The 15,437-nt window shown below is 37.7% G+C and overlaps 1 protein-coding gene across 4 annotated transcripts in view; it reads left to right on the top strand.

Annotated features, from left to right (window-relative positions):
• PIGN (phosphatidylinositol glycan anchor biosynthesis class N) overlaps window positions 1–14,824 on the top strand; it is a 637,819-nt gene extending 622,995 nt beyond the window's left edge. For all 4 annotated transcript variants that reach the window (XM_073630904.1, XM_073630905.1, XM_073630902.1 and 1 more), the window contains one exon: window positions 13,777–14,824. In XM_073630904.1, coding sequence (XP_073487005.1) covers window positions 13,777–13,900 — 124 coding nt within the window. In that variant the 3' untranslated portion in view covers window positions 13,901–14,824. The remainder of the gene's footprint in view (window positions 1–13,776) is intronic.
• Window positions 14,825–15,437: the final 613 nt, after the last annotated feature.

Genomic DNA, 15,437 nt, shown 5'->3' with positions numbered 1-15,437 from the left:
CTGAGCTCTTCAGGCAGTTCCTTTGACCTATGAAAATGTGAAAGTGTTAAAGTGAGTCTTGCGCTATTCTATGAGAGTAGACAAATTTAGTAAAATGAAAAAGTGCAATTACAGTGCAGCAAAACCTATAAGTGTGTCACATAACACTAAAACAGTAAACATGAATAAAGTGATTTTGCGCAAATTTCTGTGGATAAATGTACCTTAATAATACATAAAATGGTAATAAATAAAAGTGCATATGGTAACAATATTCAATAAAAATACATCCTTACGTTAATAATGATAAAACGTGCAGCGGTATAAATAAAGTGTCCCAATAGAAGATCATGTGAAATAAAGTCAATAAAAAATGACAATCATTAATGACACTAAAAATAATAATAATAATATGTGGCACCTTCCGTGAATAATAAAACTATAAGTAAAAAGTATAATCAAAAGTCCAAAAGCTGGAGTAGCTGGAAGCCTCTCCTCAATGGATCTAAATGTATTGATAAATGTTCAAGTTCTCTTTGAATGGATAAATAAGTGGGTAAAAATTTAAAGATGATCAAAGTTGATGTAATAGAGTGTCCATGGGTTTTTCTGTTGTGATTTCTCTGATATTGCAGTCTCCCACAACTCTCACCTCAATATTATAGTAACAAGCAGTCACTATCTGTGACTTCCACCTCTCTCCACGTATAGATGGAGCCCTCGGCACTTCCTCCACGGCGGTCACCGTTCGCTCCAGAAATGTAATAGTAAGGAGGTACCTCAGTGTGAGATGGGGACAAGAATAGAGAAACCTCCAATTGTGCAGTATGTCAGGGCTAAAAAAGTTTATTTATATAGGGCAAAGTAAACTCTTACACAATCGCATTTAAAATAACACAGGGAACAAATTTGGCGTTGTTCCTCGCCTTCTCACGTCACTTCCGGTTATGGCTATCCAGGCCAATCCCTACACATTACATTGCCTCTCGCAAGATGAAGTTGCAAGAGGCAACGTAACGTGTGGGGATTGGCCGGGTTAGCCGTAACCGGAAGTGACGTGAGAAGGCGAGGAACAACACCAAATTTGTTCCCTGTATATGTGTGTGTGTGTTATTATATATATATATATATATATATATATATATATATATAATATTACATAAATTGCAAACATCTTTACTGATTTGTATCAGAAATATAACATTAATGTCATAGCAAAATGGTACTACAAACTGGAAAAAAAAATATTTTGTTACTTCTTTTGATCATTTTTGGGGGGCCTTGTGTACACACACCTTTCAAAATATTGCCACATCAGTTTGCCCATAGGAAACATGGAAAAAATGCTTTGATCCAGTAGTGACTAAAGCTAAACTACATGCAATCAGCTGAATAAACAATAAAAAAAAGAAATATATATATATATAGAGAGAGAGAGAGAGAAAGAAAGAGATACAGTAGATATAGATATATTGTCCAGTGCTAGTACATACTGAGTTTGATGCACCCTTGCCGAAACAACAACTTTAGCAGTACAGCTTATTCAATGACACATCCCCTGCCTGCTAACTGGACAATGAAAGAGCAGCTGCATACTGAGGATTTATCATTCTGTTATCTCCAAGACCTCCATCTGCTGGCTTCATATAAAAAAACTAAATAACCATGTAATTTAAAAAAAAATGAAAAAATGTATATAAACACAGTATATGCAGTCTTGGCCATAATAAAGATATATAAAACTATGTGCCTTACCATATAGACTTAATACAGAAACTTCAGGCAAGCTGTTGAAGCCCAGGAGAGCAGTTTGTTAAATCTTAGTAAGGTCTGTTATAAGTAAGGTCATTCACTAATGACAAAAGCCATCAGAAATTGCACTAAACAATGGTGGCAAGACTCTATAATTGCAAAACATCATATTCCACTGAGTATTGTTCAGATTTATAGCTATTCCATATGAACGAGGATTTGAAGCCATCTACAGTCTGCTTACACCCCTGCCAGAGAGCACAGCCACATATCGGATCTGCTCTGTGGCAGCAGCACCGCTTGTTTTAGGAACTTAAAAAAAATAAATAAAACAGCCTGCTGATTTGACATTGAAGGAGGAGCAGTACACTTCTCTTTTCTCACTCTGCTTTTGCCTGCTATCAGCATGTTCCCTGTCAGCATATGTGTAAAAATCAAAAACCATTGTCTACCGGTCCCAGACTGCTGCCGCAGTTTAGGTGATTACAAGAGGCTGACATTAAGACAAATTCAGATAATTGTTTGAAGAACTACACTTTTTTATTTTAAAGGATAACAATAATTTTACTATTGTGATCTATGTAGAATTTTTCCAGATACAGTGTCCCACAACACATGGTAGTGTATTAAAAAGGAGGGTAAACTAATGTGCAAAACCAAAATGTACTACAAATAATAAATAAAACGAGTGTAAGAAGATGCCAACATATATAAGTGTTCCCACATAGACAAAAATAAATTGAAAATAAAATAGTATGTGGCGCTAACTAAAATTAAATAAACAGAAGAAGGATAAACGGCACACAAACTGTCAACTGGCAAGCATTTGTCGCAACAGTGAATGTAAACTCACTAAATGTGGCAAATCTTCAATAAAGTAAAAATACTGATGAAAAAACAGTGCATAACAAGATGGAGAAATATGCAAAACAATCTCTTGAAACTGTCAGCAACTACCAGAAATGTGTTGCAACAATTGTCTCACTATATGTTGCAAATCTTCAGTGAAAAAAAGGGGGTGCTCACAATATAAAGTGCTTAGCAATATAAAGTGCAATAAATTTCATAAGTGCGAATGAATGGCACAAATATGTAGGTAAAATCCATGAATGTCCAAATATCTAATAAAGTGCATAAGATAAAGTGCAATGTCGAAAAAAGTGTAATCCAACTCCAATGAAAAGAAAAAAGCAGATCTCCATATAACAGTTCATATATATGAAAAAGTGCATGTGCAAGAAAAAACGATCGGTGTCCACTTCATCCAATCACTTATCAACATCAGAAGTGCGCCACTCATTTCCCCCAGCCTCTCACCTCTAGTAAAGACCCCTACGGGTCAAGTCGAGCTTAGATAAGAAGTAGAAGCAGGATCCCCACAATCGATGGACCTCCAGCAATCACCTCAGCAATACCGGTATATTTGGAAAATGGCTTCAGTCTCCAGGCTCAACAGATGCAGTGAGGGCATGTAATAAAGAGGGATGGCTCCATTGTGTAGTCATTTTTAAACGGTTTATTCAAAAACACACACAGCAACTTGTATTTAAAATCTCTAAAAACGGCTGTAAAATGGCTACTTCCGGTCTCGGCCACAAAACACAAAAGTCCCATCATGCCTCTGCCTCTGGGTCTCATGCTTGTGGCTGTCAGAGTCTTGTTATGCCTCATGGGACTTGTAGTTCTGCAACAGCTGGAGGTCCGCTAATTGTATATCCCTGCCCTAGACACGCTCCTAAATCTTGTGGACATGTGCATGTATGTTAGATCATAAACATTATACCATCTCTATATATATATATATATATATATATATATATATATATATATATATATATATACATATACATATTTAATTGGTACACTAAATGCATAAAAAAGTTTCTAATTTTTAAAGACCTAAAACATCAAAAAGCTAGCAAAGAACAAAAAAAAAAACACTTTTTAATGTGCCAACTTAAATCAAAATACATACAAAATTGCTGGTTGATCTGTTATTTAAATTCACACTTCATGGGAATTAAAGAATCAGTATGGCACATAGCATTACTAGATCACATAGCTATGATGGTTGAATATAACGTAATGCCTCCATGTCTATTACTCATGAGTGGATGTGAATATTTTAATAAATCAAACACAGAAATAAGCCAAAGATATAGTCACCAGACTGTATACATTTTTACAATAATTAGCACATTTTTTTTAAACTGTCGTGGTAGTAAAGGCCACATCCTGTTTTCACAATCATGTCCTAGAAGTAATTTCAACTTCTTTGCTAAATGTTTGGTGATATTCATGGAGGTCTTCTTTCAATTTTGGAAAATGATGAAGGCCGCAGGATGCCATTTTTGGACTGTTTGGTGAATGTGGTAGGTGGGGTGTTGGGATCCAGTCTCTCATTTGCTTCCATAGTGACAGACAAAGTGGCTGGCTTAGTGTTGTTTCTGGTAAGTAAACTGCAGTTTTACTTACCTTATCCCTCGCTGCAGCAGGCATCTCCCCCAGCTGCTTGACCAGTCCCCTGAAGCTACTTCCCTTTACTGTTCCATTGGTCGCAGGCACTCTGATTATATCACATACAATGCAAAACCAGAAGTTTTGCATTGTAAGTGAGGATGCAGAGAGCCCACCACAACCCAGAGAACTGGAGAGAAGAGGCGCTAGAGGAGAGAGATATAAGGTAAGTAAAGATTCTGTTTATGTTCCATCTTGAAAACATTTAAATTGTTAACCCCCCCAAAAAAAGATTTTGTTCCCTTAAAGCATGTTACACAGCACAGTACTAGTGCTGTGTAATTTGGCCCCCTGTATCACCTAAAAAACCTGGCTGATCCTGCCTGGCTATGCCCTCCCCTCTGTAAACTGACCACAGCATATCATGGCTGCTGAGCCCTGACACATGCCTCCATCATTCACAGCCCTGCTCTGTCCTTCTCTGTCCTCTCCAACCCCCCTCCCCCTTCCCGTCTGTCTGCTCCTGTGTCAGTGACTGCCCCCCTCCCCTCCCCTCCTGGTGCTAAACTTACTTTTATTGCCATCTATAATCCTCCTTGTTTCCTAATGACAAGTTCTCCTGTCTCTGTGTTTTATAAAAATAAAATGCCTTCTTTACCTCATTTCAGAGCATCTCCTGGCGCTCACATGACTGGCCGTCTCTCTCTCTCTCCTCTCCTTCTTTCGTCCCGACTGATGTCAGCAGGGGGAATCTTAGCCCTGCCCGCTGCAGCTGTCAGACGGGGAAAAGAGAGTCGGCCGGTCACATAAGCGCAGCGAGACGCTCTGAAATGAGGTAAAGAAGGCATTTTTTTTTATAAAACACAGAGACAGGAGCTCCTGTCATTAGGAAACTAGGAGGATTATATAAAGTTGTCAAAATGGGTCAACAACCACTTTAACCCTTGTAGTGCAGGGGGAGCCCAACTGCAAGGTTACAGTGATAATAAACCCTCTGAATTGACTGGCCTCAGATGATGCACAGTAATTACGGAAATCCTCTCACATAAGACGTTCCTGTTTATCTGCAGCCCTTTCTCCTTCACAGCCTTCCAAATTACACAGATTATATTTTTTCTCAGCTTCCAGGAGGCAGGGGAAGGGGATCAGATGTCACACATTGCGCAGAGCTGAGTGTAAAATGAAACCAGAGTGGAGGGAAAGGACACATCCCCCTCGACACAGCCTCACTGGGAAACATGCTGTCAGTCATTTGCTGTGTACTGGGGGTATCACAATGGAATGCCTGATGTTGGGGAAAACTGTCAAAAGTGACTCATGCAGATAGCAGAGTAAGGCCAGCCATAGATGGAGCGATTTTCCTGTGGTTGCAGGAAAGAAAACTGATTCCCCCATCAACACAGTGAGGGGCATGGGGAAGCCATCTCTGCAGGGAAAACATATAACAGCTACTAGCAATATTCACATGTAAAATCCGACAGATTGTACCCATGTTGATTGATACCATACATGGTTTGAATCAGGGTTCAGCAGGGACCGGCTAAGACTACAACTGTCTATGACCAGCTTAAGGATAGAGCCAGGATTCAAACTAGGTGCTATGGATTAATGCAAGGAGACTTTATATGATAATAAGCTTTGTTCATTTTTAATTTCAGAGGTTTACAACCACTTTCAATTTTTATTGTAACCAGTTTTAAGACAATCCCTGTGAAGTTAATCAGTTTCTGTCACAGGTTGGCCACTCCTTTGTTTTTTACACAGTTTAGCTATTCCCTACTTGCCATCTTTGCATCTTTTGGCCCAGTGATACCTTGTGCTTACAGTTCTCATCTTAAACAGCTCTCTTATGCTAGTAAATTTTGATTGGAGCAACAATTTCTGCTATCAGGAACTTTATCATCACACGCTGCTTAAATCGCACTGACCCAGCATAGGGTTCCATTTCATAGAGAGTAGCAAAAGAGCTATTCATGGTAATGACCCAAAGCGAACTAAGGTAGAGAGAAGTAGCTAAACAATGTTTCAGTACTTGTCAATATCAGTGCGTCTGTTTAAGAGTTATTTAGGTCTAGGCATTTCCTTTAATTCAATCCCCTAGTATTTACAAATAACACAGACACATTTCATGCAGGGCAAAGTAACTATCTCTGCAAAGGGCCCCCTGACCCCTTCATTCTCACCTAGCCTTAGCTCCGTCACTGCACCACTGTGCAAAAAGACAGTGCTCCTTTAAAATATTGAAAACTTTTTTCCAATGATTGAAAAAATTGCTGCCTCATGCTCTTTCATATGGCCTAAAACATTGGTAGTCTAAATTGAAGGATTCTGGCTACAGGTTTATCTGTAAATCATTAATATGAACAAAACAGAATCATTGTGTGAGCTACTAAGCAGGAAGTGGAGGCTGCATATGTAAAGAGCAAATATGGCTGCCCTCAAATAACTACACACTGTACATAGACACAAGGCTTTTAAAACATTACCTTACTTTAGGCTCAAATCACTAAGCTATAAGGATCATACCAGTCACATTGCTGAAATAAACAATTGCTGTGGCAAATATCACACACATTATAGCTTACTGAATTGAGGCTATTGATAAGATTATTTGCATTTTTGATAACTTTCACCTGTATACTTAAAAAAAAAAATCTCCTTTAGAGAAACTCCCTCTAAATAAATTGAATACAAAGCTTTCAGCAACCACAAGAGAAAACATGCCATGTGTTACAATCTCTTTTGTGTATTTGTCATTATGTACAAAACTGACCTTGCTCCAGATTTATTTTGAAGCAGGGCATGTGTTGTACATGATGAGCACTCATTGATTTATATGTACATAGAATATAGTATTACTAGTACTTAGTGAGAAATTAATTCTTCAAACCCCTAGAATATATAGGTACGCCTAGTCAGTAAAATATGAAAGAAACTAGCAAAACATAAAAGTAATTGCTTTAATTAATTAGTTTATTGGAACATAGTTTAAACCTTTCTGCATAGGTTAATGGATATTGAAGAGTTTTTTTTTTCCTTGTGCTGCCATTACATTATTTAAAATCACAAAGAAAAGGTTATGCCTTGATAAAGAAAGTAAAAATCTAAAGAGAAGGATGGTTCTTCAAGCTACCGATAAGAAATTGAACTGCTTTTTATACTCTGGGATATTTTAACTTCCAATAAAGTGCTAACAATCCACTGTACTGTTATAGAAATAAATGAAAGAATTACCATAACAAAAGAGACATATCTCAAGAACTGCTCTTTCATTAGTTGGTGTCCGTTGGTACAAAGCAAGGGAAAGTTTACAGTTATGTCAGTTCTTGTTTGAATAGCCTTTGACCTAGAGCTGGTGTTTGTATCAGTTCTTCAGACTCTATAAAAAGTTTATAAGGCATTTACTGTAATGCATTGCAGTGACCTCCTGTTTGCCTCAGTCGTTTAGGTTTTAGATGTCCAGTATTCTAAAGGATAAGGTTATTAACTCCCCCTGAAAGACTGGTTGAACTATAATTGTATATGACAATAAAGTCAAAGTCAAACGCCTTTTTTTTTTTCAGACAGTTGCAACAAATCCTTTACTATTATGTATAAGAATGTAAACTATTACCCTCTAAAATGACACATGATCTATAATGAGTTAAAGTACAAAAGTTATTACAATTTAAAGTAAATCTAAAGCCAAAGCGTTACAAAAAAAAAAAAATTGATTAGATTAGGGAAATGTTAGAACCCTTTTTATATTTTCGTTGCAATCTTTTTTCACTATACTTTATGAACCATGGAAACAAATTGAAGCGGGAGGAAACCTTTTCAAATTGGGGAACATAGACCTCTTAGTTGTCACCAGAACAGGCTTCCTCCATTGCAAGCCCTCCCTTTTTTCCTTGTGATAACTTACTTTCAGTTGTGCTGACAATAGTGTGGGCACAGACAGCAGAAAAAGTTTGCAGTGTTGCTAACCCTATTACTATTATAATCATCCATATGCAAAATGTTGATTTCTAAAACCATTTCCTAAGGTTGGCCCCTCCCTAGCATCCTGCAACCAATCAGATGCAGCCACTGTCAGTGTACTCTATATTGACAGCTGTCAATATACAAAAGCTGCAGCAGCAGCTGTCCATCGTTGCTGTATAGTGTCGATATTAGTGTGTGGAATTAGCCTATAGGATATGAGTTAAATGAAAAGCTGAACTGAGTTTTACCCCCATCCTTAAAGTAATATTAAATGCTTGACTTTTTTTAAGAAAATATAACAAACATGTCATACTTACCTGCTCTGTGCAGTGGTTGTGCACAGAGCAACCACCGATCCTCATCTTCTCAGGTACCTCGCCAGCGCTCCTGGCTCCTTCCTCCTGCCGAGTGCAGTCTCTCTCCTCATTGACTCACTGGCTGTGATTGACAGCAGTGAGAGACAATGACAATGACAATTAGGCCCAATATCCCCCACACCATTACACCACCATTACACACCATTACACACCATTACACCACCACCACCAGCCTGAACCGTTGATACAAAGCAGGATGGATCCATGCTTTCAAGTTGTTTACGCCAAATTCTGACCCTACCATCTGAGTGTAGCAGCTGAAATGGAGACTCATCATACCAGGCAACATTTTTGGAATCTTCTATAGTCCAATTTTGGTGAGCCTGTGCGAATTGTAGCCTCAGCTTTCTGTTCTTAGCTGACAGGAGTAGGACCCGTGTGGTCTTCTGCTGCTGTAGCCCATCTGCTTCATGGTTTGATGTGTTGTGCATTCAGAGATAGTATTCTGCATACCTTGGTAGTAGCGAGTGTTTGTTTTTTTTTGAGCTACTGTTGCCTTTTTATAATCTCGAACCAGTCTGCCCATTCTTTTCATACCTCTTACATCAACAAACCATTTTCGTCCACACAACTGTCGCTCACTGGATATTTTCTCTTTTTTCGGACCATTTCCCGTAAACCCTAGAGATGGTTGTGCATGGAAATCCCAGTAGATCGGCAGTTTTTAAAATACTCAGACCAGCCTGTTTGGCACAAACAATCATGCCAAGTTCAAAGTCACTCAAATCCCCTTTCTTCCCCATTCTGAGGCTCAGTTTAAACCTCAGCATGTCATCTTTACCACGTCTAGATGTCTAAATGGATTGAGTTCCTGCCATGTGATTGGCTGATTAGCAATTTGTGTTACCAAGCATTTGAACAGGTAAACCTAATAAACTGGTTGGTGAGTGCATATACACTATACACATATTGTAGGTTACTGGCTTGCCGGTATTGTGAATGGTGTATATTTGTCACATCGGTTTCCCTCATACATGGTGAGGGTCTCCATAGCTTATGTCTAATGAGGAAAATGGTAAGAAAAACAATAAAGTAAACTTTTAGTTTTCTCAGAATCTTAATTCGTTATGTTCTGGGTCCTGAAACCTTGAGACTTTATAGAGCTTTGGGTAGGATAAAGCATAATATTCCTAGGTCCACATCTTACCAGATACCCAGACCTCATTAATTAATCTCAGCTGTTTAAAGGCCTTTGTATACATGAGCTAACTGTTACTCAGGGCTCTATCTCGCTTACTCTGTTTGTTGTGAGAGACTAGGATAAAGGGCTGTTACTTCCAACACTGGCCTTACGCTGTTACCCCATTACCTGAAGGTAAGGGGCCATTACTTATAAGTGTGTGGTTTGTTGCACGAAGAGTAAACACCACTGTAGATCTGTTTCAACTGTTTCACCCTGTGAAGGAAGACCTTCATATGTTCACTGACTATTATATTTGGACATTATGGATTAGCAGTCACGAGGATTGATTTTTTGCACAAGTCACTTTGTTTTTATTGTATGTTTGCTGTGTGCATGTCACGCACAGTATTATATTGTCCACATTGTACATTTTGCACTTAATCCAAGATAGGCTTTTTGCAGCAATTTGCACTTTTTGCATTTAACAGGTATATTTCCTAATTAAGTTTATTCATCGGTGCTATCGTCACTTATTGTGTTTGCACGTTGCACTTTTATACACTTGTAATTGTCCTTCACATGGTTTGTCACATGTTTTTTACTTACCCTTTTTTTTTATTGATATTAGTTGCTATTTATCCTGTAGTGTGTATACTATTAGCACCGTCACTTTATTTTTATTTTGTATTTTAATTTTCTGTTGCTGGATTAGCGCAGCACCACGTTTTATTTCTTTTCTACTGGCAATTAGGGTCAGGTTGTACCCTATCCGGTGCAGGCAGCTTTTCCATTAGTTCTGTTGCAACACACATGATAGCGCAGGAATAATCACACATCTCTGTTGTGAGAGGCTGCTGCTGTGTGAAAAGGCTGGCTGTCAACAGAATACTAAAAAAAAAGGTACAAAAACTAACTGTTCATATTAGGATACCCATTAGGGAGAATCCAGATAATCGGTAAGGAATGTTCGCACAGCCCACGTGCAGAGCCCGCCAGGAACTTGGCACTGCGCTGCGCTAATCACAGGCAGTGAGACATTGTCCCGATGTGCGGCTGCAGAGATCAGGAAATGTCTCACTGCCTGGGATTAGCGCAGCGCAGTGCCGACTTCCTGGCGGGTTCTGCACGTGGGCTGTGCGAACACGCTGGAGCTCATCCTTAGTGATCAGGAACTCAACTGAATTAGTGGCTGGATGTTTTGTTTTATGCTAGGACTTGCAAAATCCTCCTGCACTGAAACTGTTGTTTGCCATGTCACTAAATAAAAGTTTAGGATAAACTTGCTTGGACTGTTCCTGGGTATAAATGTCTGGTGCATGGTTTACAAATGCCACTATAAGTTGAGCCAGTCCCACTTATATATACTATATTGGAAATATGGTCGATGTAAAGGTAATGCAGTCCATACGGATAATATGAAACGTAAAGCACACCAGATGTGACATGCACACAATAATAACCTGTTTGGGTATGGTCGTACAAGTAAGATAATTCTAACAGATATATGGAAAATAGGTACAAGCAAGCAATTATTCCAAAGGAATTCATCACTTATTTCGGATTGGATGGTATAGAATTAAATTACTGAGGAAAATTAGATAGATGGGAAACAGAGTAGCTCACATAATGTAAACAAATGCTCTTAATCAAAAACAGATGTAAATAATTAGTTTAAAATGTAATCATTAGGAATGACTGTAAATAGACATTAGATTACACAATGAAAGCGAAAAAGCTTTTACAATATTTATTGCTCTTGTCGAATATTATACTGTAGCCTAAATATTTGGAAAACAATGCACTCCCTGTGTAAGGGGATATCTTGTTTCGGCATCTGTTTAACTGTAATTGTGACAGCTGATTTGAAAATCTCTATGCTTAATTCAAACCAAAATTAAAAATAGAATGCAAGTAAAAAGAGAGTGAAAATCACAGAAAAAAAAATCGCTGTAAATTTACTTTCCCATTCACACTGGGGTGCTTTTTCTGCGCTCTTCCAGGGAGACAAAAGCGCATGTAGAATATTCCCCATTAAATCCTATGTAAGTGTTCACACTGCAGGTGCACTGCGCTTTGAAAAGTCCTGTATGCTACATCTTTGGTGCAGTTTTTCAGAAGCGCACCAAAAAGGCACCTTCCATTTTAAGTCATTAGGATTGCATCAAAAGCTCATCAGTGTGAAAAGACCCTAAAGAAAGCTTTGTTGAAGCTTTTTACGTGCCATACTGCTTCAGTTTAAAACAAACTCCTAAGCAAGTTTCAGCTGGTTCAGTGCTGAAGTTTACTGAAGCCTGCTTGCAATTTGTTTAAAGCAACAGCATTCCTAGGAAGATCTTTGTTTAACTTCCCCAAACTGAAGCTAGAATTTTAAAGGTTAACTCCACTTTTCGTGGGGAAAAAATAATATAGCGTGTACAATTGTGATACAAGTCATATTGTAATTGAATGTTATTAAAAATTACCTTTGCTTTTCAATCTGCAGCCGCTGTATTTTTCTATAAATGCAATGCAATATGGCTACCAGGAGGTGTTTTGTACACAGAATGTGTACTGACCACTCCCCAGAAATATCACTTCCTGCTTGTGTGATTGGCTCACCAATTTTCCCGGAAGTCCACCTAAGATACAAGTCAGATTTCAGGCATCCCCTGCAAAAAAATCAAATTTTTGGTCTGATACCTCCAATAGGAACACATCTAAAGGGATGCAGGCCTAGCAGCTTTCCTCATTAGTGCCTTGCAGCTGCCACAGCTAAATGATAATTTCGAAACCACTCCAATTAGACCCACTTAGCCCTGAGACACAGACAAACACACAGGGATTTCTTCAGAATAACAAAAGGTAGGAATTTGCTCACAAAGGTTGTTATAATCCTTGCAATTTACATAAATCACCCAGGGGGGAATGTTTTTTTCTCAAAAAAAGTGGAGTTATGCTTTAAGGGTTTTAACAAAGCCTGCCAAAAAGTTTGCAAAAGCTTGATGTACACACTGCTTCTATACAAGCTAAATGAAATCCTATGTGAAAAAGGTTACCTTTCCATCTCAATTTGCACCCAGGGGCATTTTTCAAAAAGTAAGTCACCATAAAGACAGCATGGTAGTCAAAGTAGTCAAGGCACATATGTATGTATATTCCCAAATTCTTGATAAGTATCTTAGAAACAAACTCGGTTCACATAAATACAGTCTGTGATTCAAATGAACTGAGTTTGTTTCTAAGATACCTATTAAGAGCCCCCTCTTTGGAATATATGTGCCTTGACTACTTTGACTACCATGCCGTCTTTATGGTGACTTACTTACATTGGATCTGGATAGTTACTCATTGGGAAGTCAGTATTTTATTTTAAGATTTTTGCGTACAAGACCATTGGCTGTATACTTAATGTACCTGAATTTTCCATCTAAGATGCAGTGACTTCACCTTGGCTCACTTATTTGCACCTCTATGGGTAACGTGCACATGCTATAAATTCCAGTCTACACTACTGGCTGTTATTACTTTATTAAAGATTAGGAGTGGCTTCCAGTGTACTGATTCTGTCATATGTACTCCTGATTGCGTTGAGTCTTTGTGAACTGTAATCAGAATCTTTGCATGTTGTGAATCCCTATGTGGGGAATAATTTTTAATGTTTTTTTAATAGATTTTTTATTGGTACATAATAAAGTTGTTTTTATGATACTCAGTTTCTCTTCTAGATTTTTTACAAGTCTGCACTGGGATTCAAGTCAGATTTTAGATATTGCAAGCAATAGGAGTTTCATTTTTGATGAGATACTCTCTTAAAGCTCATTCACTTCACTGGTTACAACACTGAGTTTGCACCAGGTGGTTATAATGAAGGCAATAATGTAACAAACAGCGCTGTCTTCCAAAATCTGTGTGAATTTTCAAACATTTGCCGAAATCTCTGTGTGCTGGGTTTTTTTTTCTTTCAATCAAAGTGACACTTCTAGTAATCACTTTAAAAATATCTTAAAATATGCACTGACTGAAATACACTATACATTGGATTCAATGTTTACACTATTTGTAAATTTTGAAAACTGACCCTAATTATTGTTTTTTTTTTTTTTAAATGTTGTACTCGCTAACCTACTTTTTATTTCTTGTTAACAGCATCAGCCATTATGTAATTGTGATGTCTATGACTATCTTCTTGATGCTCCTGAGTGGACTGGTTCAGTATCTTACTACAAAGAAAATAGAGACTGGGAAAAATAGAAAACACCATGCCTCCTGACACAGAGAAAAGATTCTACTAAATGTGTACAGATCATAAGTCATGGCCACTGTTTACATATGCCAGTTTTACCTCATAGTATGGTATTTCATAACCAACTGTGGATGGAATGTTATGTATGGCACTACTTTGATACTAAGTGCACCATTCTACTAATGAAGGCAAATCAACAGTTGTATCAGTTGTTAAATTACTCTGCACTCTCCAAACTCCTTGAAGTTAACCCATTCGACATACAGTATGGAAAATGTATTGTCTATTCATAGATTTCTTGTATGAGCGAAAATATCTTATTTACAGGTTCCCCCTTCCTCCTCCAAGATATGGAAGACCTGTGATGTTTATTAATGTCTACCCAACGTGAATTTGTTATTATCTATTGGATGTTGGTGTACTCTTACATTTATCCTTTGGCCTCAGACAAAGGATATTGGATTCCATTGTCTCTCTCCCTTATAGTTTCCATCGCTTCTCTTAGCGTTAGGCCAAAGAAAGACAGTCATTATCTGTGTTCTGAATTCTCCAATGCTATTTAGGTGTGATTCTGAACACTAAAAAAGGTGTAACTCGTTGAAGACCAGAATCATACAGAAAGTTGCCATAGGAGATACCGCTCTTCAGTGGATTTGAATTTGCCTATTTTTTTCAAGGGCAATACCTGAAAATTGTAAGTCCCACAAGCTATTATGTAGGTGAAAAATAGGTGTTTAGGAAAGCAGGTTAAAATGTAGCCAAATAGCAAATCTTCACTTTGATAATAAGCAGCTGATATGAGATTCCACAGGCTGGCATTCATCTAAGATTTTAATATCAGTTCTGGGTGAACTTGCCTGTAAATCGGGTGTTTGGTGGTGGTTCTTAAAAATATTGCTCATACTTTGTGTATTTTTAAATAAAACAATATTTATATATTTTTTCATTGAAGTCATGTGGCTTGATTTCTTAAAGGTGAGACATTCACTAAGCATTTTCTTAATTATGGCTCTTGGTCCACTAGAAACACTGTTGGGCTTACTGAATGGAGAAATGCAAAAAGCAATCATAATGTGCAGTGTCCCATAGCAGCAATAAAGTTTTGCTTCAGTGAATCAGATCAATGGAAAATAAATTCTAATTGGCTGTTAAGGGTTAATTCAGTTTGTTCTTTGCTTTATGGAATTAACAAATGACTGCTTTAAAATCTTTGAGAAAAATAAGTGAAATGTGTGTTTTTACTTAAGATAAATTAATCATAAATTCTGCTATGCTTTGAAATACTGCTGCTTAAAAAAATGATAATTAAGCTTATGCTGGTCATACACATATTGGGTATTGCTAAAATGTACCTGTCAAGATAGGAATATGGGAGTGGCCATTACTGACATATTCATAAAGACGCATGCTCCAGGGCTGTCATATATTATATTATTGTATATTATTATTAGTGCATCTTTGACCTGGAAAAAGTGTGTCCTTGACAAGTATCCTCACACCTAATATGGGTTTTCATGTTCTGCCAGTAGCCCGCTAAGTAGCAAAGAAAGGATAACCTATTTAA

The sequence above is a fragment of the Aquarana catesbeiana genome, linkage group LG05 (genome assembly GCF_042186555.1).
Source record: "Aquarana catesbeiana isolate 2022-GZ linkage group LG05, ASM4218655v1, whole genome shotgun sequence".
Classification (NCBI taxonomy): domain Eukaryota; kingdom Metazoa; phylum Chordata; class Amphibia; order Anura; family Ranidae; genus Aquarana; species Aquarana catesbeiana.
This window is presented reverse-complemented; position numbering and strand designations above follow the sequence as displayed.